Source organism: Neodiprion virginianus, chromosome 6 (genome assembly GCF_021901495.1).
Source record: "Neodiprion virginianus isolate iyNeoVirg1 chromosome 6, iyNeoVirg1.1, whole genome shotgun sequence".
Classification (NCBI taxonomy): Eukaryota; Metazoa; Arthropoda; class Insecta; order Hymenoptera; family Diprionidae; genus Neodiprion; species Neodiprion virginianus.
In genome coordinates this window covers 3,048,488-3,075,038 of record NC_060882.1, presented here as the reverse complement: position 1 = coordinate 3,075,038, position 26,551 = coordinate 3,048,488, and the positions used below count along the sequence as shown (strand labels likewise).

Sequence of the window (26,551 nt, the reverse complement as noted above, 5' to 3'; positions counted from 1 at the left end):
TCCATTTTTGGCGAAAATTTTCGAGATTTTGAAAAGTGCTGGGATCAATTAATTGTAGCACTGTTCAGACATAATTTTGCGAGAGAAATCGATTGGGCGCAGTCCCAATACGCTGCGATCAACGCATCAAAAGTTACGGCCAAAAAACCAGAACCTGAATTTTCGACATTTTTCAGCAGGTGCTTTTTCGCTCGCCATTTCTCTCCTGTTGGTCCTACGCTCTGTTCGCTGCGATTTCTGAGTTCCTGAGGGTCCAATTGGTCGGATAAGGGTCGTTTAAATCGAATCTGAAACCAAAAGTTCTTTGCCTAAAAAAAAAGTAAGGCTAACCCCTTTCCATTTTTGGCGAAAATTTTCGCGATTTTTATAAGTGCTGGAATCAATTAATTGTAGCACTGATCGGACGTAATTTTTCGAGAGAAATCGATTGGGCGCAGTCCCAATACGCTGCGATCAACGCATCAAAAGTTACAGCCAAAAAACCAGAACCTGAATTTTCGACATTTTTCAGCAGGTGCTTTTTCGCTCGCCATTTCTCTCCTGTTGGTCCTACGCTCTTTTCGCTGCGATTTCTGAGTTCCTGAGGGTCCAATTGGTCGGATAAGGATCGTTTAAATCAAATCTGAGACCAAAAGTTTTTTGCCTAAAAAAAAAGTAAGGCTAACCCCTTTCCATTTTTGGCGAAAATTTTCGCGATTTTGAAAAGTGCTGGAATCAATTAATTGTAGCACTGATCGGACGTAATTTTGCGAGAGAAATCGATTGGGCGCAGTCCCAATACGCTGCGATCAACGCATCAAAAGTTACAGCCAAAAAACCAGAACCTGAATTTTCGACATTTTTCAGCAGGTGCTTTTTCGCTCGCCATTTCTCTCCTGTTGGTCCTACGCTCTTTTCGCCGCGATTTCTGAGTTCCTGAGGTTCCATTTAGTCAGATAAAGGTCGTTTAAATCGAATCTGAGACCAAAAGTTTTTTGCCTAAAAAAAAAGTAAGGCTTAACCCCTTTGTGTTTTTGACGAAAATTTTCGCGATTTTAAAAAGTGCTGGAATCAATTATTTGTAGCACTGATCGGACGTGATTTTTCGAGAGAAACCTATTGGGCGCTGTCCCAATACGCTGCGATCAACGCATCAAAAGTTACAGCCAAAAAACCAGAACCTGAATTTTCGACATATTTCAGCAGGTGCTTTTTCGCTCGCCATTTCTCTCCTGTTGGTCCTACGCTCTTTTCGCTGCGATTTCTGAGTTCCTGAGGGTCCAATTGGTCGGATAAGGATCGTTTAAATCGAATCTGAGACCAAAAGTTTTTTGCCTAAAAAAAAAGTAAGGCTAACCCCTTTCCATTTTTGGCGAAAATTTTCGCGATTTTGAAAAGTGCTGGAATCAATTAATTGTCGCACTGATCGGACGTAATTTTCCGAGAGAAATCGATTGGGCGCAGTCCCAATACGCTGCGATCAACGCATCAAAAGTTACAGCCAAAAAACCAGAACCTGAATTTTCGACATTTTCCAGCAGGTGCTGTTTCGCTCACCATTTCTCTCCTGTTGGTCCTACGCTCTTTTCGCTGCGATTTCTGAGTTCCTGAGGGTCCAATTGGTCAGATAAGGGTCGTTTAAATCGAATCTGAGACCAAAAATTTTTTGCCAAAAAAAAAAGTAAGGCTAACCCCTTTCCATTTTTGGCGAAAATTTTCGAGATTTTGAAAAGTGCTGGGATCAATTAATTGTAGCACTGATCAGACATAATTTTGCGAGAGAAATCGATTGGGCGCAGTCCCAATACGCTGCGATCAACGCATCAAAAGTTACGGCCAAAAAACCAGAACCTGAATTTTCGACATTTTTCAGCAGGTGCTTTTTCGCTCGCCATTTCTCTCCTGTTGGTCCTACGCTCTGTTCGCTGCGATTTCTGAGTTCCTGAGGGTCCAATTGGTCGGATAAGGGTCGTTTAAATCGAATCTGAAACCAAAAGTTCTTTGCCTAAAAAAAAAGTAAGGCTAACCCCTTTCCATTTTTGGCGAAAATTTTCGCGATTTTTATAAGTGCTGGAATCAATTAATTGTAGCACTGATCGGACGTAATTTTTCGAGAGAAATCAATTGGGCGCAGTCCCAATACGCTGCGATCAACGCATCAAAAGTTACAGCCAAAAAACCAGAACCTGAATTTTCGACATTTTTCAGCAGGTGCTTTTTCGCTCGCCATTTCTCTCCTGTTGGTCCTACGCTCTTTTCGCTGCGATTTCTGAGTTCCTGAGGGTCCAATTGGTCGGATAAGGATCGTTTAAATCAAATCTGAGACCAAAAGTTTTTTGCCTAAAAAAAAAGTAAGGCTAACCCCTTTCCATTTTTGGCGAAAATTTTCGCGATTTTGAAAAGTGCTGGAATCAATTAATTGTAGCACTGATCGGACGTAATTTTTCGAGACAAATCGATTGGGCGCAGTCTCAATACGCTGCGATCAACGCATCAAAAGTTACAGCCAAAAAACCAGAACCTGAATTTTCGACATTTTTCAGCAGGTGCTTTTTCGCTCGCCATTTCTCTCCTGTTGGTCCTACGCTCTTTTCGCTGCGATTTCTGAGTTCCTGAGGGTCCAATTGGTCAGATAAGGGTCGTTTATATCGAATCTGAGACCAAAAATTTTTTGCCAAAAAAAAAAGTAAGGCCAACCCCTTTCCATTTTTGGCGAAAATTTTCGAGATTTTGAAAAGTGCTGGAATCAATTAATTGTAGCACTGATCGGACGTAATTTTTCGAGACAAATCGATTGGGCGCAGTCTCAATACGCTGCGATCAACGCATCAAAAGTTACAGGTAAAAAACCAGAACCTGAATTTTCGACATTTTTCAGCAGGTGCTTTTTCGCTCGCCATTTCTCTCCTGTTGGTCCTACGCTCTTTTCGCTGCGATTTCTGAGTTCCTGAGGGTCCAATTGGTCAGATAAGGGTCGTTTAAATCGAATCTGAGACCAAAATTTTTTTGCCAAAAAAAAAAGTAAGGCTAACCCCTTTCCATTTTTGGCGAAAATTTTCGAGATTTTGAAAAGTGCTGGAATCAATTAATTGTAGCACCGATCGGACGTAATTTTTCGAGACAAATCGATTGGGCGCAGTCCCAATACGCTGCGATCAACGCATCAAAAGTTACAGCCAAAAAACCAGAACCTGAATTTTCGACATTTTTCAGCAGGTGCTTTTTCGCTCGCCATTTCTCTCCTGTTGGTCCTACGCTCTTTTCGCTGCGATTTCTGAGTTCCTGAGGGTCCAATTGGTCGGATAAGGATCGTTTAAATTGAATCTGAGACCAAAAGTTTTTTGCCTAAAAAAGAAGTAAGGCTAACCCCTTTCCATTTTTGGCGAAAATTTTCGCGATCTTGAAAAGTGCTGGAATCAATTAAGTGTAGCACTGATCGGACGTAATTTTGGGAGAGAAATCGATTGAGCGCAGTCCCAATACGCTGCGATCAACGCATCAAAAGTTACGGCCAGAAAACCAGAACCTGAATTTTCGACATTTTTCAGCAGGTGCTTTTTCGCTCGCCATTTTTCTCCTGTTGGTCCTACGCTCTGTTCGCTGCGATTTCTGAGTTCCTGAGGGTCCAATTGGTCGGATAAGGGTCGTTTAAATCGAATCTGAGACCAAAAGTTTTTTGCCTAAAAAAAAAGTAAGGCTAACCCCTTTGTGTTTTTGACGAAAATTTTCGCGATTTTAAAAAGTGCTGGAATCAATTAATTGTAGCACTGATCGGACGTAATTTTTCGAGAGAAATCGATTGGGCGCAGTCCCAATACGCTGCGATCAACGCATCAAAAGTTACAGCCAAAAAACCAGAACCTGAATTTTCGACATTTTTCAGCAGGTGCTTTTTCGCTCGCCATTTCTCTCCTGTTGGTCGTACGCTCTTCTCGCTGCGATTTCTGAGTTCCTGAGGGTCCAATTGGTCGGATAAGGATCGTTTAAATCAAATCTGAGACCAAAAGTTTTTTGCCTAAAAAAAAAGTAAGGCTAACCCCTTTCCATTTTTGGCGAAAATTTTCGCGATTTTGAAAAGTGCTGGAATCGATTAATTGTGGCACTAATCGGACGTAATTTTTCGAGAGAAATCGATTGGGCGCAGTCCCAATACGCTGCGATCAACGCATCAAAAGTTACAGCCAAAAAACCAGAACCTGAATTTTCGACATTTTCCAGCAGGTGCTGTTTCGCTCACCATTTCTCTCCTGTTGGTCCTACGCTCTTTTCGCTGCGAATTCTGAGTTCCCGAGGGTCCGATCGGTCAGATAAGGGTCGTTTAAATCGAATCTGAGACCAAAAATTTTTCGCCAAAAAAAAAAGTAAGGCTAACCCCTTTCCATTTTTGGCGAAAATTTTCGAGATTTTGAAAAGTGCTGGAATCAATTAATTGTAGCACTGGTCAGACACAATTTTGCGAGAGAAATCGATTGGGCGCAGTCCCAATACGCTGCGATCAACGCATCAAAAGTTACAGCCAAAAAACCAGAACCTGAATTTTCGACATTTTTCAGCAGGTGCTTTTTCGCTCGCCATTTCTCTCCTGTTGGTCCTACGCTCTTTTTGCTGCGATTTCTGAGTTTTCGAGTTTCCATTTAGTCAGATAAGGGTCGTTTAAATCGAATCTGAGACCAAAAATTTTTTGCCAAAAAAAAAAGTAAGGCTAACCCCTTTCCATTTTTGGCGAAAATTTTCGCGATTTTGAAAAGTGCTGGAATCAATTAATTGTAGCACTGATCGGACGTAATTTTTCGAGACAAATCGATTGGGCGCAGTCTCAATACGCTGCGATCAACGCATCAAAAGTTACAGCCAAAAAACCAGAACCTGAATTTTCGACATTATTCAGCAGGTGCTTTTTCGCTCGCCATTTCTCTCCTGTTGGTCCTACGCTCTTTTCGCTGCGATATCTGAGTTCCTGAGGGTCCAATTGGTCAGATAAGGGTCGTTTATATCGAATCTGAGACCAAAAATTTTTTGCCAAAAAAAAAAGTAAGGCTAACCCCTTTCCATTTTTGGCGAAAATTTTCGAGATTTTGAAAAGTGCTGGAATCAATTAATTGTAGCACTGATCGGACGTAATTTTTCGAGACAAATCGATTGGGCGCAGTCTCAATACGCTGCGATCAACGCATCAAAAGTTACAGCCAAAAAACCAGAACCTGAATTTTCGACATTTTTCAGCAGGTGCTTTTTCGCTCGCCATTTCTCTCCTGTTGGTCCTACGCTCTTTTCGCTGCGATTTCTGAGTTCCTGAGGGTCCAATTGGTCGGATAAGGATCGTTTAAATCGAATCTGAGACCAAAAGTTTTTTGCCTAAAAAAAAAGTAAGGCTAACCCCTTTCCATTTTTGGCGAAAATTTTCGCGATTTTGAAAAGTGCTGGAATCGATTAATTGTAGCACTGATCGGACGTAATTTTTCGAGAGAAATCGCTTGGGCGCAGTCCCAATACGCTGCGATCAACGCATCAAAAGTTACAGCCAAAAAACCAGAACCTGAATTTTCGACATTTTTCAGCAGGTGCTTTTTCGCTCGCCATTTCTCTCCTGTTGGTCCTACGCTCTTTTCGCTGCGATTTCTGAGTTCCCGAGGGTCCGATTGGTCAGATGAGGGTCGTTTAAATCGAATCTGAGACCAAAAATTTTTCGCCAAAAAAAAAAGTAAGGCTAACCCCTTTCCATTTTTGGCGAAAATTTTCGAGATTTTGAAAAGTGCTGGATTCAATTAATTGTAGCACTGGTCAGACACAATTTTGCGAGAGAAATCGATTGGGCGCAGTCCCAATACGCTGCGATCAACGCATCAAAAGTTACAGCCAAAAAACCAGAACCTGAATTTTCGACATTTTTCAGCAGGTGCTTTTTCGCTCGCCATTTCTCTCCTGTTGGTCCTACGCTCTTTTTGCTGCGATTTCTGAGTTTCCGAGTTTCCATTTAGTCTGATAAGGGTCGTTTAAATCGAATCTGAGACCAAAAATTTTTTGCCAAAAAAAAAAGTAAGGCTAACCCCTTTTCATTTTTGGCGAAAATTTTCGCGATTTTGAAAAGTGCTGGAATCAATTAATTGTAGCACTGATCGGACGTAATTTTTCGAGAGAAATCGCTTGGGCGCAGTCCCAATACGCTGCGATCAACGCACCAAAAGTTACAGCCAAAAAACCAGAACCTGAATTTTCGACATTTTCCAGCAGGTGCTGCTTCGCTCGCCATTTCTCTCCTGTTGGTCCTACGCTCTTTACGCTGCGATTTCTGAGTTCCTGAGGGTCCAATTGGTCAGATAAGGGTCGTTTAAATCGAATCTGAGACCAAAAGTTCTTTGCCTAAAAAAAAAATAAGGCTAATAACCCCATTCCATTTTTGGCGAAAATTTTCGCGATTTTGAAAAGTGCTGGAATCAATTAATTGTAGCACTGATCGGACGTAATTTTTCGAGAGAAATTGATTGGGCGCAGTCCCAATACGCTGCGATCAACGCATCAAAAGTTACAGCCAAAAAACCAGAACCTGAATTTTCGACATTTTTCAGCAGGTGCTTTTTCGCTCGCCATTTCTCTCCTGTTGGTCGTACGCTCTTTTCGCTGCGATTTCTGAGTTCCTGAGGGTCCAATTGGTCGGATAAGGATCGTTTAAATCAAATCTGAGACCAAAAGTTTTTTGCCTAAAAAAAAAGTAAGGCTAACCCCTTTCCATTTTTGGCGAAAATTTTCGCGATTTTGAAAAGTGCTGGAATCAATTAATTGTAGCACTGATCGGACGTAATTTTTCGAGAGAAATCGATTGGGCGCAGTCCCAATACGCTGCGATCAACGCATCAAAAGTTACAGCCAAAAAACCAGAACCTGAATTTTCGACATTTTTCAGCAGGTGCTTTTTCGCTCGCCATTTCTCTCCTGTTGGTCCTACGCTCTTTTCGCTGCGATTTCTGAGTTCCCGAGGGTCCGATCGGTCAGATAAGGGTCGTTTAAATCGAATCTGAGACCAAAAATTTTTCGCCAAAAAAAAAAGTAAGGCTAACCCCTTTCCATTTTTGGCGAAAATTTTCGAGATTTAGAAAAGTGCTGGAATCAATTAATTGTTGCACTGGTCGGACACAATTTTGCGAGAGAAATCGATTGGGCGCAGTCCCAATACGCTGCGATCAACGCATCAAAAGTTACAGCCAAAAAACCAGAACCTGAATTTTCGACATTTTTCAGCAGGTGCTTTTTCGCTCGCCATTTCTCTCCTGTTGGTCCTACGCTCTTTTCGCTGCGATTTCTGAGTTCCTGAGGGTCCAATTGGTCGGATAAGGATCGTTTAAATCGAATCTGAGACCAAAAGTTTTTTGCCTAAAAAAAAAGTAAGGCTAACCCCTTTCCATTTTTGGCGAAAATTTTCGCGATTTTGAAAAGTGCTGGAATCAATTAATCGTAGCACTGATCGGACGTAATTTCGCGAGAGAAATCGATTGAGCGCAGTCCCAATACGCTGCGATCAACGCATCAAAAGTTACAGCCAAAAAACCAGAACCTGAATTTTCGACATTTTTCAGCAGGTGCTTTTTCGCTCGCCATTTCTCTCCTGTTGGTCCTACGCTCTTTTCGCTGCGATTTCCGAGTTCCTGAGGGTCCAATTGGTCGGATAAGGATCGTTTAAATCGAATCTGAGACCAAAATTTTTTTGCCTAAAAAAAAAGTAAGGCTTACCCCTTTCCATTTTTGGCGAAAATTCTCGCGATTTTGAAAAGTGCTGGATTCAATTAATTGTAGCACTGATCAGACATGATTTCGCGAGAGAAATCGATTGGGCGCAGTCCCAATACGCTGCGATCAACGCATCAAAAGTTACAGCCAAAAAACCAGAACCTGAATTTTCGACATTTTTCAGCAGGTGCTTTTTCGCTCGCCATTTCTCTCCTGTTTGTCCTACGCTCTTTTCGCTGCGATTTCTGAGTTCCTGAGGTTCCAATTGGTCGGATAAGGGTCGTTTAAATCGAATCTGAGACCAAAAGTTTTTTGCCAAAAAAAAAAGTAAGGCTAACCCCTTTCCATTTTTGGCGAAAATTTTCGCGATTTTGAAAAGTGCTGGAATCAATTAATTGTAGCACTGATCGGACGTAATTTTGCGAGAGAAATCGATTGAGCGCAGTCCCAATACGCTGCGATCAACGCATCAAAAGTTACAGCCAAAAAACCAGAACCCGAATTTTCGACATTTTTCAGCAGTTGCTGTTTCGCTCGCCATTTCTCTCCTGTTGGTCCTACGCTCTTTTCGCTGCGATTTCTGAGTTCCTGAGGGTTCAATTGGTCAGATAAGGGTCGTTTAAATCGAATCTGAGACCAAAAGTTTTTTGCCAAAAAAAAAAGTAAGGCTAACCCCTTTCCATTTTTGGCGAAAATTTTCGCGATTTTGAAAAGTGCTGGAATCAATTAATTGTAGCACTGATCGGACGTAATTTTTTGAGAGAAATCGATTGGGCGCAGTCCCAATACGCTGCGATCAACGCATCAAAAGTTACAGCCAAAAAACCAGAACCTGTGTTTTTTCGTCGACGTCGACGTTATTTTGTGAGAGGAATCGGTTGGGCGCAGTCCCAAGTTGCCATGAGCAATGGATTACGAATATCAGGGAGCCAAGGATGAAATTGCGCCGTATAGGTCTATTTTCGCATTCTTAGGATCCATCAAGTCTCATTAGGCTGCATGTCATTTCATCTAGAGGAAAAGTTCTTCGCCCCAATTCCACAATTCATAGTAATGTGGTCACTGGTTTACCTTGTTCATGTTTGACTCAGTGCTGGCGATATTTAGGCCGTAATTGAACGCAAAGATTCTTTTGTAATAATGACAACAACTTTATTTTATCTCATTTTAATATAATACAAGTTCCTTTTTTACAATTTGATTTTGATCGCGGATACGTTTCACAGGCCACAGCGATCAGTTTTTCCTTGCGTGTCACAAAAATGGACATTCGAATTTAAATTGACGCCCCGTGGCCCCGAATAAACAAAGCGTGATGTTTCATCGCAGCGTGTAACAAAATTCAATTTCTTCTTTTCTCCTGTCTGACCTCTCTTGTAAAAATGCCGGTGTTACAGGCGCAAAGTTGTACGGTCGCTCGCTTCCAAGTGCATACGAAAATGGCAATTTAGCAACAGCTTTACATGTGTGTTGAGGGGTAATTGTCGAAGGACTGGGGCAGAAATATCTTGCGCATGATAGACGAAGGGCGATTTCTTTTGTGTGATCAACAACAACCTCACTCAACTCGGTCGGCAAAGATCACACTCGTACTCGCCTTCGTTGCATCCTGGATACAGAATGTACTTCTTCATCAGGAATATGCATAGGCGAAATGCAGAAAGCCACACGTCATCCTGCATTTTCGCATTTGTCACCACAAATATATCTTGATTCGCAAAGCTTTTTCTGCTAAACCATCGATGCTAAGCACTACTCTACCATTCAAACTCGTCTGCTGAGCTAGCAATAAATTAAATAGTGCAACAGTTTACCTTACACGCTGCTAATTGTAAGTGAAAAGCAAGACTCAGGTTGGTTGATGTTGTACCGAACGTGCCACCTACTAGGAAAGCCGCCAAAGTAGTACAAGAATCTATGACAGTAAACTCCATGGAAATGGCGTTGATTAACTTATGTAAGAAATTGGGACACATCAGTCGCTGTGAGAGCTGTACCCTCTCCGCGAGGGTGTACTTTTCCTACATCAATATTATTAATAATAATTATACGTATGTACAATTGTACACCACCGATTAATATAAACTATTGTGCGTCCTGATGTTACACTGTATGCACAAAATATTTATCCCATACGACATATAAGAGACATGTAAACGTTTATAAATATTTTTCTTACATAATATATACAATATGCACGCGTATAATAGTTCGTAATTATTTGTAATGAAGATGAAACTGTTAGGTTCCTTGGTTAATGTCACTGCTTAATGCCTAGCGATAAATGAGGATGACGATGGTAATGAAGCGAGTGTCACGTAACGCAAATTTCATATGTATGTACAAATTATATAATACAAGACATATACACGCCATGATGAGCTGTGCTGGGTAAAAAATTAAAACACAGACTAGTTTCATTTTACTCCAGATGTATATGTATAGACAGTACCTGCATGCATATAATACGTATGTAATTATAACCTGCAAGTGACATTTTCTGTTTACGGTGCACTAACTAGATAGTTTGTTTTTCTTTTATGCGTGTGCGTAGCATATGCACACTCGTGCGTGTAGATGGGAAATGAATATACATTATAGGAAATAATATCAAAAACTTAAGGATTGAACGTAGGATTCCAAGTCTGAACCTACAAATTCGCACCAGGTGTCTGTTATATCAGATGAAATCGTGCAATAAATGTGAAAATGCGTTTTGCTGGATTTTTAGGAGCAAACCCCAGAATAGTGTTGTGGCATTCAATGTGAATACATTTCATAAGCTGCTTTCTAACATCTTTCCAGATTGGTTAATGTAATTTTTGAAAAAATATCAATATATCAATCCGTTATCTCACGTCAGTCAATATATATACAATGCTAGTAAAAAATATTACCAACATTCAACGGTAGTTAAAACTTTACGCCCAGTACGAATCTATCAACAATAATATACAATGTTGAACAGTTATTCGACAAACTAAAAATTTGTCAACGCCATCATCAAATCGAGGTACCCAACGGGCAATCATGATCATGATTTTTAAACGTTATCGAAGCACCCACGGTTAATTATTTCTAAATTAGTAATATTAATAAGAGTGATAATGACAGCTACAATAATAATTATAAGCCAATGTTACATTCGATTATAATATTCTACGGTAAGTATACGCATGTCTGTATGTGATTATCAGTATTTATTTAAGAATTATTATTCTTCAAATAAAAACGCAATTGTTGAATATAAAATCCAACGTAACAGACAATGATTGAACTAATAAAATATCTTTGGCGATCGAGAAAGATTTTTGTCAAACTATTATTATTGCAAAGTTGAATGATTATCAAACATATTCCAAATGGCGGTAGAAATGCAAAAGAAATATGCGATGAAGTAAATTTAACAAACTCTGCCAGGCCTGGTATACAGGTGCATACATAGACCATCTTACTGCAATGTTTAGGTATACTAACAAAAGAGTGACAGTATTACCGGTCTTGTTTTAACTATATTTTCGTATTTCGTTTCATCCTCCTCTTCCACCTGCCGACCAAGAGAAAGGATTTCATCCCATTCTAGAGCATGACAATTATTCAACTGCAGCTTTAGATTATGTACAAACAATTAATATTTAAGAACTAATTATGGATAAATTTGTTAGTTACGCGATGACGAATATAACTGTTCATAAATACACCATAAAAGCATACGTTATCGTTTGCCTGTCTTATATATACGGTTATTCTAAAATAACCTTGATTGGCAGTTACAAAACTCTGCGTTTGTCATAATTTATCTGACACGAAACGTTGGATGTAATAATTGTATTATGAAACTGTTGTGCTTTCAATCCTCATTCTTCGTAGTATATAGCTTTAGCCTGTTAGCAATTTAGCTAGTACCCTTCGCGTAACCTTAGAGAGATTTAGAAGCAAAAGGCCTCAAACCCTACAAGGTCGCTGTCGAACAATTATATATTGATACGCACTCGACCGAGTTTTTAATTAATACGTATCTGTGGATACAATAAGAGTATATCGCTGGTTGGGAGACGAAACTTAAACTAAACGTAAACCTCGGTGGGGCTTATTTAAACTCGAACTATAACACCATACGCCGTATAGGTGTATCGATATAAAATCGAATCAATTCCTTGCAGTATGTCCCCGCCATGTATCACAAATTTTTTGGCCTCCTTATTCGTTGTAAATCGTGAGATATCGAAAGGGTAGCTAGATTATTGTAGGATAGTTATAAAAATAGTGAAATCAAAGAGATTGTTTATGATTATACACATGTATCCTTATACTTATCGTCTATCTATAGACACGTGCAACAGATGACTGGTTTTAACTATATAGTGTCGCACGTACCTGTACCTTTGTCAAATTTCAGACACGCGAACTCGAACGTTTCTTACCAATGCACGTAGCCATTTTTATACGGGCAATTTCATTGCCTAGCTACCCTGGTGAAAATGAAATCAGTTCGCATAGATGCAATGAGAACACTGAAATCGTTGTAGGATTCAGGAAGAAAGTGCCAGTCCTAAACGGGCCAAGACCATCTCTTTCCGAAGTCTGGTGATTTCCCAGTAAATGTCGTGAACTGTGAAAGAGAAACGACAGTTTATCAGTTGATACATGAAAAAAAATTACGTACAATACCAATCGTTAGCGAACGATCACACGAATTTTCACACAGACATGGTGTATTTATAATTCAAATCGTTGGCACTTGTACACCGAGCAACGATTTTTTAAATGTGTTACAGGGGACCGATGATCAACGATATTAGCATTGCTTTCTTTACGAGCTTAGAGTATGTGGATATATTTATACGAAATGTCGTCATAGTTTAATACGTATGTCTTCGATCGATGTACGCAGCTGTATTATATTACAAACTTACCTGAGCTTTTGACGAGACCGCGCTCGATGTATCGTAGGTAATTCAGGAAGTCGCACACAGCGATAATCTGGAGCACAAAAAGTTGTCGACAAATCAGCATCGCTTGAATGATGGAAAGTACGTATTGACGTATTAGGAAATAAAATATATTTACCCTATTGCGACAGATCTGCGATATCGAGTACCAGTGGTTCTCTTGATCGCCGAGTCTCATACGGTAGTGACATTGTCGCGGTGCCTCAAGGAGCGCACACTTCCTGTAATTGTCAAGAACATTATTTGCCAACCGTAATCATTTATGATTGAAATTTGTGCGAACAAGTCGATACCCGCCAATTGCTTACCGTACGTTGGAACAAGTGCGTGTCAACTTACTTGGGGAAGGCAACTTTGGTTTTGTCACTGACAGCCTCGACAAACACGATCCCGTCAAGAACGGCCTGCCTAACTTTTCCGCTGAGATCCTTGTTGGCAAAGTCCAAGCATAGGTCGATGTCCTCGCGAAATATTCTCTTGACGAACGGATCGGCTCTGTCGACACAGGGGTTAATCTTCCACTGTAGGAATTCCTTGTGAACAACCGGGTCCACCTCCAGGCCGTCACGGGGGTCGCGACCCTCGGTCGGCTCAACAGGTAGAGAGGGTCGTTGTTCCTTCACCGGGGATTCTGGCGGCGAGTTCTCACGGCCGTACTTCAAATTAAAGTGTGACGGTGATCTTCGGTGCCGTTTTGCGAAAATTCCACCGGGTGTCTCTTCGCGGCTTCGACCGTCAATCTGCGGGTGAAGATGAGGGTTTGGCCTAGCAGGGGTCGACGTCAAGACGAGGGTCTTCAGAGCGGCTACCTCGGCGGCAAGGACTTCCGACTTCATCCGGCTTTCCGCCAGCAGCCTCTCAGCCGTAGCCTGTCGTACGTTCGCCTCCCTCACCATGTTGTGTGCCTCCTGAAACAATCACAGAAAAGCCGATTGTCGTAGGTATACAATGGATATTGACGCATTCTCGATACTTCCCGCGTGACTCGCCTCCTCGTTTCTTATCTCATTATTATTATTGTTATTAGTACCGCTATTGTAAAGTGGCCTCGCACATGAGATGGGATATTGTAAGTAAAACGGATACACGACAGGAAATCATGCATTAGTCGCTGTTTCTTAATAATAAGGAAAAAAGAACACGTCTAAAACAGTTGCAACATTCCGTTGAGTATCCGTTTTATCGAATCATTTTATTAAATGCGGAATATTTCCTTTTACTTTTTCCCTACTTATCGTACAGTTTATCACGTTTTTCTCCCGAGCAGTAACGGTAAAAGTATCGTGTAATATACGTTTAATTAATTAATATATATAGGACTTCGTTTTACCTGCCTTACATATAATTATAACAACATTCAATTATGAGCATGCACACCTGTTCCGTGACGTATGGTTCCAAATTTGCAATTTCGAAGTGCAATTCTCGTAAACTGGCACTCAGTCGTTTTTCCAGACATCGGTTCATGTGATCAGCGTATGCGAAATAGGTATTGGGGAAACGTTACAGGTCTACTTCTCAGTAAAGTAAAGAGAATCAGATAGCCCGAGAAATCCCAGATTTCGTCGGGATCGTTAATATGAGTTAACTCGATTCTTTACTGGAACATAGACGCATACTTGGCAATCCACAAATATGACTACCTATATATTTGCACTGATGTGAGACATAGGAAGGAATCTAATGCGGCGTGAATATTTAAACACAATTGTTACAGTTTTGACGTACACCGAAATGGAACTAAACTAATCTGCATTCGAAATATAATTATGTCTTCCTAGAGTAAGTATACACTGGACATTCGAATAATTCGTTACTTCGAACTCGCGATCACTTACTGAAGAAAAGCTTTCTGAAGACTGTCTGGTTTTGCTCATGTAATCGTAGCTACGAGAGCAGGTTACCACAATTTCCGCTCGACGAGAATAAAGAGGCGCTTCCGTTTCGGCTGACAAATATCATACCTATCTATACATACATTTGCTCGGAGGAAACTGCGGCTACACACTTAATGAAACGCCCGCCGTGTCCACCTTCCACTTGATACGTGTAAGAAATTTTCACTCCAGAAAATTAAAATCAGGCACGTGTCATCTTTGAATATATCTTATACTCGATACACGGTCAACGAAGTTTAACACCACTCACTCGGTATTGTAGTTACATTACGGCTATAGCGCAAGATTGTTGAAAACACTTTAGTTTCGATTTCTCTGGAAGTAAAATTGTACAATCATATATATAGATTATCTGTACTACTTTTTAGCGAAAGGTTATCGGCATTTGGCGAAGCAAGAGTCCTTCGTCGATTTGTAAAAGCTTAGCAATTGTGAAAACAACAAGATTAAGATTTGCTTGCACAGCCGCGAGAGAAGTCGATTCGAGCATTAGAATAACGAGAAGCACGAATAAGCAAAATGGATTTATAATATCATATTTGGCCTACTAAAGGATGGAAGTCGCGGTGGATAGTTCACCAGATAACAATTATGGGTACGTATTCTCCCCAATGTGCGAATATAAAGATTTTTGAACACTTATTACACGTAGGTTTGAGGTAGCTCGTGTACATACATATAGTACTCGTATAATATCGTCAGCTCCACATGGCCGTGGTCTGATTATTTTCTTTTCATCTTACACGAGACCTTGACGTACCTAAATAGGTATGACCAATTATAACATATCCTATACGTGTGTCGCGTTGGCTCGTAGTTGTTACGTACGTTCTTCGGTAAGTTCGTAATACAATTGCATACGAAGACCTGGATTCGCCGACCGCCGTTGCATCGTCGGAGTGAACATCTGGTACAAGCTTGTCTATTCGGCTGAAGGCAAAGGCTTACGACGGGCTTCGCAGAATATGACGTAATGTCGGAAATATATTCAGACCTGAGAAGATCAGTGTGGAAATGACGAAGTTAGTCTTTTCAGTTTTTTATTGAAAATTCGCAATTACTCGTAATACTCATAATTTCAACTTGATTGTAACGGTTAGCCGACGAGCTGTGTCTGAACCGAATAGACAGGCAGTAACTGGTAACAGTCCGGCCTCACGAATGCCGAGGATTTGGAACGAATCGGGAAGTGAGTAGAAAGGCAAAGAGGGAGCGAGGTGAAAGCCACGTATTTACCGAGTATTACCATGCGGTACCAGGCTCGGCTGGCACGGGTATAGTAGTCATCCATCCTTGTTCAACCTACGCGGTATTCTCCTTTTCATTTTTTGCGACAGCAGCATGATTTCTCGAACCCAGCGATATCAAGGGGGGGCCCTCATTTGTTTCCGATGCCTGATAGGTAGAAACGCGGTAATGAAATGTTTTGGCTCGTCTACTTAAGGTAAGTGTACCAGTTAGTGACACGTTTTCTTTTTCCAAAGTTATAAATTTACGGCAGAAATTGGGAATTTCTCGGTGACTAATGGTAAAACCAATTTCTAGAGGTTTAGGCATTAGAAATTTATTTTTTGGTAATTTTAGAACTAAGGATCAAACAGGTACAACCAAAAAAGGTCAATAATTGGGACAGGGTCGATAACTGGTACGCTTACCTTAATATCTTCAAGCACCGGCAGACGCATGCAGGATACGTGGATACACTTTACAATAGCACAGAATAAATATTATGAATGCATCGCGATTGTAATACGCGTTCTCCTATGCTTCCACTGCCATTGATGAATCAGAGATGAAACCCTAATTTTTCCACGATTACACAAACGATGATGATGGTGCGTAGGGACATATCTAGTAATCTGAATAACCGACTACTTAAATAATAATAGGATCAGGATGAAAATGTTTGTCACAGAATGCATTGATCAACCATCGGAAGGGGTTGATCATTTCAAAATACGGAATGCGTTTATTATAGTTCAGGGCGCACTGACCGCTGCTGTCATGGTCAATGCACGAGAAAGTAAAATAGCATGAAATCGGTTCGCGTACTTGAAATAGACTGGCGGTGAGATCCTCAAGTTCGGTTTCGACGTCTTGCCTGATCCTGGACAGCCTAGTGACTTCCTCGGCCTTGAGTTTAAGCTCTTGATGCGCTCGCCTTAGCTCGTCCTGTAGTTTGGCAATGGCGTGTTCCTTAACCTCGGCCACCGTCCTGCCCCAATGTACCGTCGTCGACGAGCCTGTGGAGCCTCCCACGTTAGACAGACGTCGAAGGCTGTCCAGCTCCTCCCTTGACTGCGATTCAACCTTCGCAGAGGGAAGAAAATGGAAGAAGTATCGTTATACCAACTACCAATCCAATGTGGGCTAGGGGTGTTCATACCTATGGTGTAATAATCATATATGCTCACCTCGGACTTGACAAACTTTTCGACCTCGGCAGCGGTAGAGGTCAGCAACGATCGGGTCGTCAGCGAAGCCTCTTGTTCCCCCCGAGGATCGACTTTGGTTTCGCCTTCGTGCAGCGAAGTGCAAAATGGATTCAAGCTCGGTTGCGGAAATGCGAGTCTCGTCGACGCGGGATGCAGAATTCTGCTGGTGGTGGAATCTTGTGAGAACCCATCCGCTTCTGAGGTATCACTCGACGGTTCCACCGCCAATTCCTTTATCTGCGTAGAGGGTGCTCCGTAGGTGAGGTCAAGTATTAAACCTGCGGGTCTCTTGCACATACGAAACTCGAGATCGGAATCGTTTTTCGCGCTCTCCGATGACTCGGTGTTTCGCAACGAGGGATCGTCGAATCGGTTAATGGTCTTGAAGTGGTTCGGATCCTGGAAGACCCGAGCCTCTTCTCCGGACTTAATCGGTGAAGCGGCTTCCCACGTATTCTCTTCATTGTAGGTGCTCGATGTCGTTGACTTTCCAGAACTAAATCAATACGGAATTCAAACTCTGTATTAATTCGCATCACTCGTAAAATATAACACATGACAGTTCTTCAAGCATATCAACACATAATTACGATTGGTTTCCAAGAAATAGTTCCTTTCACAATTTCGACTAGCTTGGATTAATCATCGCGTCAAGTGACGGAAACTGAAATACTCGGAAAACTCCTTATTTGTCATGCTTGAGAAAAGAATAACTCGCAACCGAGCCGCTAGGAATAATTGATCTAAAACACCTTCCCTGCACGTGGGCGGGCAAGTCGATTATATGTACCTCTTGGCTGCCTCGGTAGAATGGAACTGTTTCTCGTCTTCGTCAAAAAGTCCCGTGGGTTCGTCGTCGTCGTCATTTCCACTATCCTTCGCCTCGTATCCAAAGAGATCGGTCGCCGCGCGAGCCAGGTCCGACTTGAGGATCGGATGATTCGTCCCCGTTGAGCACTCTGCTTCCTCCGGATAGAGCTCTTCCTCATCGGTCGTGTACTCTTCGTCCCCCGTTGTCCCCGTACTCCCAGCACGCCTGTGCTTAGTTGTCAGTGGCCGATAAACGTATTCCGCTGCCGCGACACAACCACCCACGGCATTAACCGCGGGGCCGCTTGAATCCATGGAGACTTGATTCTCCACTTTGAGAACCCAATCTATTGCGCCTCGTTCATTCTGCACGAACGATCAGCCACGAGCCTCGTTTCCCCGTTTCGTCCAGCTGATGACAGAAAATCATATCACGCCTCGATATAGCCGACATTGTAAACCCATAATCACAATTAGTCAAACAACATTACGGGTTCTCTTAATTATACGGAATGGATAATCAGAGAAATATGTTCGGTGCGAAAAAACCCAGACTAAATATATCACGCACTATATCTATAATGTAACCCTCGTAGCGATCGCTTACACGTCTGCAGTATCGAGACAACGCCGTATCGTAAAGCGTAAAGAGCTAAGTATAGAACCCCTGGAAGAGAAGTTCTTTTTTTATACAACCGTCTACGTAATCCTCCGACATCAAGTCCGCTTTCGGGTCAATCAAGTAATTAAAACACATAAAGGATGGATTCCAAAGTGGTCAATTGTCGCATTGACAAATTGGTCAAGTGGCTGAATGATGAAACCGCAGAAGGGATTATGTTACGGTAGCCAACAAGCGGGAGCAAATTACTACGTATGCGAAGGCGATGTAGAAGCCTTGTTCTACAGTGTTCCACTGCAGGTGATTATCGTTGTGCAGTTTAGTCCTACCTTCTGCTTTCTTCTTACTTTTCCCCCTTGGTAGACTCGTACAGATCGGTAGCCGAACATCCTACGCACATTTTTGATGTATTGTTATTTCTTTACTTCTTACGTAATTCGAATACTGTCCAGCTAACGATAAATAATTAATCAAATGCGCTCGCATTGCCGATAGAGCCTCGTTCGACGGCCGAATAAATTTCTATCCCATCTATAGGTTCCTTTCTCTAGCTTGCTCCGCTTTTTATCATATGACACAACACTTGGCACCTTTATTAAAAACGTTTGGCACTCTCCTTATAACGCCGGCGATGATCGCAGTACGAACCAAACCCTGCCGTGATGCATATTTATTATTTATGCTTATGAATATACATACCGAGTACATGCGGTTAGTTGGCATAAAGTTTGTTCGCTCTGAGTATACCACCGTCATAACAGTTGAATTGCCAAGGTATACACATACATAGACATAGGGTAATAACGCTCCGTCAAAGAATCTGTACCGTGCTGTTGTTGTATTCGGTGATGGTGATCTACGCAACGCACGGCCAAATTAATTACCTCGAAGGCAGGAATTATTCACGTATTCTCTCGACGATGATGGTTACATACCTATACGCCTAAGATTTGAACACCACGTGCAACACTATCTAACGGAAAACCGGTTTTCAAAACTAAATAGACAGGTATTATTGTACCTTGGCATGGGCGATTTCATTGGCTTTTCGAAAACAGTTATGGGAAATTAGTGGTTACAAAATACTGTCAAAACGAAGGAATAGACCAGTTGACTTGGATAAAATTTTGATAACCTTAACCTAATTTCACCTCATGATATTAGCATTGTGCACTTTGTACGTATTTTCGATTTCGAAAATGTTTCACCGCTACCATTGGACGGGAATGGCATCTTTTCTTACAAGTTAGTAGAATAGTAATCGTATTACAAGTGCAGAGGTTGAAGTTACACTTACGGGACTCGTAGAACAACGATGTATTACCCGTTTGCCCGGGAGTTCCCGTTCCCGTCCCCTAGGAGTCAAGATATTTCCATGGTTAGAATTACGACAGAGTTTTAAACGCGAACTTTTATGCGCACCTATCGTTTTTTTTTTGGCTACCCACCAACCTAACTCCAACACTAGCATAATAATTAAAATACAGCACGCGAGTTATAATTTTATCAATTTTCGCTGTCTCATCGCACAGACAGCACCAATACTTTCATTGCCTGGACTAACCAACGGCGATTGTATACCCAGGCCACAGACGTTTCGATGCATTTCAACGGACAGAAGCGAAACTTGTCGCGACTTATGCCAAAGCAATGGGCTGTGATTAATTCTTGCCTGAACAAACATCGTATAACACGTAATTCATTGTGACTAGCTTGAAACCCGGATGGCTGAAACTAGTTAAAAACTATAAGGCAGGTAGTATTATCCCACTTACAACTTTCCTTCAATCAGCTGTGTAGTTATACGGGAAGTCTGTAATCAATGGCAACTGCAACACTCACTCGATTGCACGTCCAACCGTGATGCGAAATAATTGTACAAAATACAATAACAAGATCTGGCACAAGGCTTACCAAGGTCTTCGCGGAGACCAAAGAGTTTGGTGCTACAGCGTGTTGACGGCACGGGATAACGCGAGTTCTGATACTTGCGAGACAAAGAGGCGGAAACTTCGATACGTTGGCTGAATCACCATTTATATTCGTATTATACACAGCCGGCCGATGAGTGCTAAACCCGGGCAAACAGGTACGAACGTACACGACTTGTGACCTGGTCAATGTACGTTACACGGATAAGGTGTATCTAGGCGAGCGAAGCTGTCTTACCCGGGTTGTGATTTTTACCGCACTAAAACACATCGCTACACCGCAGTTTGGTTTAGGTCTCGCGGCTGACGGTGGCCTCCCACTATTATCTACTCCCACACAGCTCCGAGGAATCTACCAGCCTCTCGGCTGGTACAGCTGGTTAACCATTAAATTAATCTCTCGCAGTAGACCCGCTAACACAACTCTGCACGTGCAGCTACACCCAATGGGATACAGAGTACCAGTGAGCCTGGCGCGTTAGCACAAAATATCTTGATACCGATGTGAAAATTAAAAGTTAGCTAATATAGTCACCAGCGAATTAAAGCTTTGAGAAATATCAGCAGCGAATCAACGACCATGTTAAAATATACATACCTATAATTTTTTGTATTTTGTGCACTTACTGCTGGCTGTTCATTCTCTGATTCAGTCACCCTATACAAATATTTACCTACAATCGCTTGAGAATGAAAATTAATTCACAAGGTCTGTGCGGATTAGCCTGTGCAATGTTTTTTGAGTAACATTGAAAGTATATTGCACCTACATGACATACGAATCTATCTCAATTTGATAACTTTATCGTTACTTATATTCAACGCTGGCTGCTTTACACCCGATGTCTGATTACCCTTGGAAATATTTTTCAACATTCTTGCAAGAATACTGCACAATGCTTGTGCATGCGTACTTATCTCTGGTGCCGTACTAAGCAACGAGTAGCTGGGAAAAAACAGGCCAATAAATACGAATCGTAAACACTTATTAGCCTGCTGGTATAGAAATATCGACGTTCTTCCAAGACACAAAACCTCTCCTGTTGCGAAATATTTGCCACACAAGCAACTGAAAGATTATTGCGCAAACAATATTGCGATGTTTGTATCATCAGGCGTCGAATACTGGTAATACTTTTTGTGATCGATCAAACCGGTCGTTGAATGAAAGCTGAATGTTACATTGAAGCTGAAACCCTCGGCAAATGATTTCTCGACAATAAGCAAAAGCGAATCAATTTCGGCGGTAATACAATGATTAATTTACCATTGTTTCTCATAAATTGTTAGCCACGATGATGCATTGAGCTTCAAATTCAATCAATCGCATGATGGTATAGGGAGCTGGACCTACTGTACCATTATTGCGATTGGAAGAGAAGGTATTCTAATTTGGGTGAGGTACGATTTGTTCGATAAACAAAGTTCGGCGTATCGTAAAATGCATATGCATGTGTGTCCGTGTGTACCAACAAGAATGAATATCCGCACGTTCCAAGCTCACGAGGCCGCGACGTGACGTGACTGTAATGCATATGTATAATCGCAATGGGTCTGGTGAATTCCAATCCGTTGCAGCTGAGCTTGTGAGACGGTAAAGAGTGAAAAGTACCACGAAACAGATAACGTGGACGATATTTAATCTTTTCCACGAAGAATATCGAAATGCTGAAGGAAATCGAAGAACATTTGGACCGTCTCATTAACGCCATTTTGTATTATTATTTTTCAGTGATTATTACTGCGTCAACAGTTTGTTTAAAACCGTTTTCTTCCCTGCTATCGACGAGTTCTTGACCGCAGCGGCTAGGTCATGACTTGACAAGGGTCATTTCACTCGATAATACAGAACCAGGCAATAATCTGTCTCGGTACAACCCATGAAACGAACTTTCTACGATCTGATTAAATATCCACAATCGCACAACCACCTGACCATACCTATTATTCTGATTACAGGTTACATACCACTTTACAATCCCGTATTTAAAGGTATGCGTAGTCAGAAAATCCCCACACGAAATTATGTAAACGCACATACACGGTGGTCCGTATGCACGCAATGTCGAAACAATAACCGGTGGCAACTATAATGAAACAGGACATCCCGAAACAATCCAATTCGAAATTTCGCACAATACCTACACAGAGGATCTTTTAAAGGTTATCTGCAGTAACATTGTCAGCGTGGTTCATGACATGTTTCCACGAGTCACCTCGCAGTTGGTTAATTAGTTGTAAGATTCGTTTAAAAAGATCTGCATGATATAGTGCGCGAAGTCATACCTGCTATCTTAATTCAAATGGTGGTATCTATTGGAATTACCAACTAATAAGTGCAAGCATGGTACGCAAAGTGGGAATTAGGTGATGCGTACTCTTCTGTATCTTTAATAGCAGTTTTTTACGAGTCAGTGTATTTCAGGTGGCATAATTGTGTACATGTGTATACTGCAGTGTTTGTTTATTTATAAGTAAAGTGTAGGGACGTGGCTTCACGAAACCTTATAATAGCAAGAAATTGTGTAATAACAGAACGGTGATCTATACTATACTCGGAATTCTCTCGCTTCGTACGAATTTTTTATTCACACACATACGTTCCAATAAATTTCTGTACAGCAATCGAAATTTACAAAATTGCAAACAATATTCATTCAACTAACAATAGGAATAACTCCCTACCCTCCGCGCTTTCTCTACTCCTTCCTTGTTGCGTTGCACCTATGAAATCAGGACTCGGGTTTCACAAATTCTTCACCCAGGTCTACAAATATCGCTTCCAATTAAATGTTGGCGTCATACGCGAATCCGCAACGGTCGCGTTTATAGGTTTTTCATGTTCTGTGACGTTGTATAATACACCGTGGCCATTGCGCAAAAAGATTATCGTGTGTGATACAAACGAATAACAAAGAAGCTGCAATCACACGATACGTGTGTGCAGGTATATCCCACGTTCGTTAAAATAAGATTAAAAAAGTGAGAATCAAGTATGGACAACGTGAGACGGCTGAGAGGGAGAAGCTCCATTACCGTGGAATGCGTTGCGTCGCGGATGTAAAGGTTGCAGGCATGCTGCAGGAGGCACGAACCGTCACGATCTTATCCAGCATCAATTATTGCCTACCTGGCTCAAGGCTCCGGAGGCGCTTGTAAACTAGAACTTGTATTTACCGGCGTACCATCGTACTTTCCGAACCGTACGCAACGAGGAAAAGGATTGTTTGAATCAACAATGGCTTCTTTGCGACTGGCGAAAAAAATATCTTACTTCAGGGAACCAAATATTTCCTCGGTGGACGAAATGTGTGTGTATTTTTTTTTCGGCAACAAGTATTTATTTATAAGAGGAAAATAGCAGAGAAAGAGGTACACGAATGGCTGAAATGCAATCGTTTGGGTGATATTAAACTGGTACATAAAATCTCGGTTTCAGGACATGCGGGAAATCGTACTACTTCCCGTAATCACAGGTGCGCAACGTACCCACATAACTGTCTACGTTTCCTTGTATACCTATACTGTAAGCATTCAGCTAGAATGCTGCTAGAATGCTGCAAGAATTATCGTCAGCCAGGGAACATCGGGTCGAACACACCGGTTCTTCGGGTTCTTCGGGAGTTCCCCTGCTGCTACCGGCAACGGGCCTCTCGGTTGTTGGCCACAACTCCGAATTAAACAACACGCGTGTAACTACTAGCCAAAGGAGAGGTTGACACTTCCATTCATGAACGCGTTAAATGACGTCAATTGTTATTGAGTATTGATCGTGAAATTGCTGCGAAGAAGAGGAGCTCCTGTATTTAGACGCTGAACAAATTCAGATTGTATACCACAGGTGTACAACGAGAGAGTGGATGAGCAGATATGCAGACAATGGGCAGGAAAAAGTGGTTTGCGAGAAGATGGATGATTGTTTCATGTTTGATACGCTGCGTGTTGTACAGGATTGTTGAAGCACCTTCCGTTGCAACACGGTCATCTTTCCAGTTCCCACTCCCACGCGATCCGCGGTAAACAATACGTCCGTACCTACACCACAGCACCGAGATATTTCAACTTGTTTTATTGTTAGTCGAGCAAAGGGGAGTCGGAAATGGCGGTGGTGGAAACATCAGCCCAACCTTTTCTCTTCACGCAGATAGATGGGTTACACGCGCGCACTTGACTAACTGTAGGTATTTCCACTTGGCTAATTTTTTAACGAACTCTAAATTCATACATTCACCCCTATGTTTCGTCGAGTACTATTAAACCACACCCAAGTTCTGACCTGCACTCTCTCTAAACATCTCTCATACAACACTCTCTCTATCTTTCTTGATCAGGCCGCATGTCCCCGACCCGGCAACTACGACAATCATTTATCTATAACCTATTCCAACTCCCGGAATAGGAGAAATTATTTCCGCCAACGTTTCTCACAACTGTAATTCGCCACGTCATGGGGTACACGTGTGTATGTATGTACCTACATACGCGTACCACTCGGAAATAGTTACCAGCGTGTGCCAACTTTCACCGTAAATTAAGTTCAGGTGCTAGAGAACATTATAGAAATAATATGTATCAAAAAATCAATGCCACGATCGCAAAACTATAATTACAGTTATCAAAGGTACGATATATACGTCTAAAATAGAGTCCATAGTGAGATGCCCGGTTTACGCGTGACAACTAAAGTAAATAGTTGTAAACGGACCGTTCGTTATTCGTTTGCCGCAACCACCCAGTGAGATTATATTACGGTGGAAGCACTTGATCAATGCTAGCGTAAAATTAACGTAACGGTGACCGAACAGCAACCTTCGACGAATTCAAATTAACGCGACGAACGGCTTGCTTGGGTCAGTTACTCGATGACCCAAACTGTCGCGGATCTTGCAAGTGAGGCGCGATCCACTTTTGGACGCGATCTTGAACTAGTCTACATTGAATTTAGAGATATATATATGTATAGATATCATCGTCGATCGTGACATCTCTTCCTTCGCACAGTCTTTCAAGCTGGCTATGCCACTTTTAGTCCTGCTAACACAAAAATCTGAAGGACGACTTCAACTCTAGAATATAATTTCGATCGAACTTGGAGTGAAATCTATTTTGGGAGAAGCAAGAGACCTCTCTGTTAGAAAACTGTCAATTGATTTCCAACACTATATGCGATACACGTATTCGCGACGAAGAGTATTTTGAACCGTCCACACCACGGTACAAAATACCGTATTTACACGGTACGTTATATCACAGGTGTGTATATGTACGCGAAGAATGTAGGACCGTACAACGTAAGGTCCAGATACTTTTTAATTACAATCAGCTGAAGTTTTGCCAATTGTTCAAGATTGAAAATAAGACGCGGTAAGAAATATTGGACTCACTCGTTGATGCGTTACCCGAAACGATTTTGCAGATGAGATGCAGATCTCTCCTCGTATTATCCAGTGAGCCGTGCAGCACACAAGCCACTATTTTGATACGTACACCACTAGTTTAATCTGACTAGCACACATTAAAAACAAACCACCGAAACTCCTGTGGCTCTAACCTTGGCTCATAATCAACTTGCCGTCTGCGGACGGGCGAATACTGACGAGACTGCGTAGAGTTCTCGGTCTGGTCGTTCACCGTCGCGTCGAGGTTCGAGCTCCGGCAGCCCCCCCTCCTCCTCTCCCGCCCTTCTCCGCCCCCTCCCCCGCCATCACCCCCGACCGAACCTCTATTCCTATACTTATTTCATTTCTAGGTATGTATACCCATACGTGTTTACGCATGCATCTACGCAGAGACTCAAGCTCACCTATACGACGAGGCTTTTTAGTTCTCCGGAACGATATTTCTCAAGTGTTCGTCAATCTCTGTGTTTCTATGCATGTATGCATGTACATACAATACATGCTTGGAAAGCGTTACGCATCTTACCGTAGGGTGGACTCGTCGAACTACCCTTATTCACCACTCTCCGTCGGCTCGGTGGTTGTGCGGTTCGCTCCTGCGCACTCCGGTTAAGCAATGCCAATCCGAGCACTTGTACGCATAGGCATACGGTATACCTGGCTAGATTCATCCTGTCATTCAGGGGGATGAAAGTGGTCGTTCGGTTGCGTCGTCAAATTGACCATTGGACACAATCAACTTCTTCAGGTTTACATTACAATTTATGGTTGTACGTTAAAGAAATCAGAAACGCTCTATACAG

General features: G+C 41.9%; 1 protein-coding gene across 5 annotated transcripts; it reads right to left on the bottom strand.

The window, feature by feature from the left end:
- Positions 1–10,116: 10,116 nt before the first annotated feature.
- On the bottom strand, positions 10,117–25,977 carry LOC124308284 (rab-3A-interacting protein-like). Of its 5 annotated transcripts, none has more exons than XM_046770892.1 (8): positions 25,734–25,977; positions 17,777–18,208; positions 16,966–17,482; positions 16,604–16,861; positions 12,993–13,561; positions 12,772–12,874; positions 12,618–12,684; positions 10,117–12,313 (listed from the first exon to the last, which is right to left on the bottom strand). In XM_046770892.1, the coding sequence occupies exons 2-8, from the start codon at positions 18,109–18,111 to the stop codon at positions 12,234–12,236; spliced, it is 1,929 nt and encodes a 642-aa protein (XP_046626848.1). In that variant the 5' UTR covers positions 18,112–18,208; positions 25,734–25,977; the 3' UTR covers positions 10,117–12,233. The 5 variants fall into 5 exon arrangements, with proteins under 5 accessions (XP_046626848.1, XP_046626851.1, XP_046626849.1 ...); XM_046770895.1 differs by lacking the exon at positions 25,734–25,977 and adding an exon at positions 20,588–20,698; XM_046770893.1 differs by lacking the exon at positions 25,734–25,977 and adding an exon at positions 20,333–20,629.
- Between the last annotated feature and the right edge of the window lie 574 nt (positions 25,978–26,551).

Bases quoted from the DNA above. Each gene is read 5' to 3' on its own strand.
- LOC124308284 (XM_046770892.1), bottom strand. From the start codon at position 18,111: ATGGATTCAAGCGGCCCCGCGGTTAATGCCGTGGGTGGTTGTGTCGCG. The intron at 17,483-17,776 runs GTACATATAATC...GTATTGATTTAG, and splicing joins TCTACCGAGGCAGCCAAGAG to TTCTGGAAAGTCAACGACAT. The intron at 12,685-12,771 runs GTAAATATATTT...TTTGTGCTCCAG, and splicing joins CGCAGATCTGTCGCAATAGG to ATTATCGCTGTGTGCGACTT.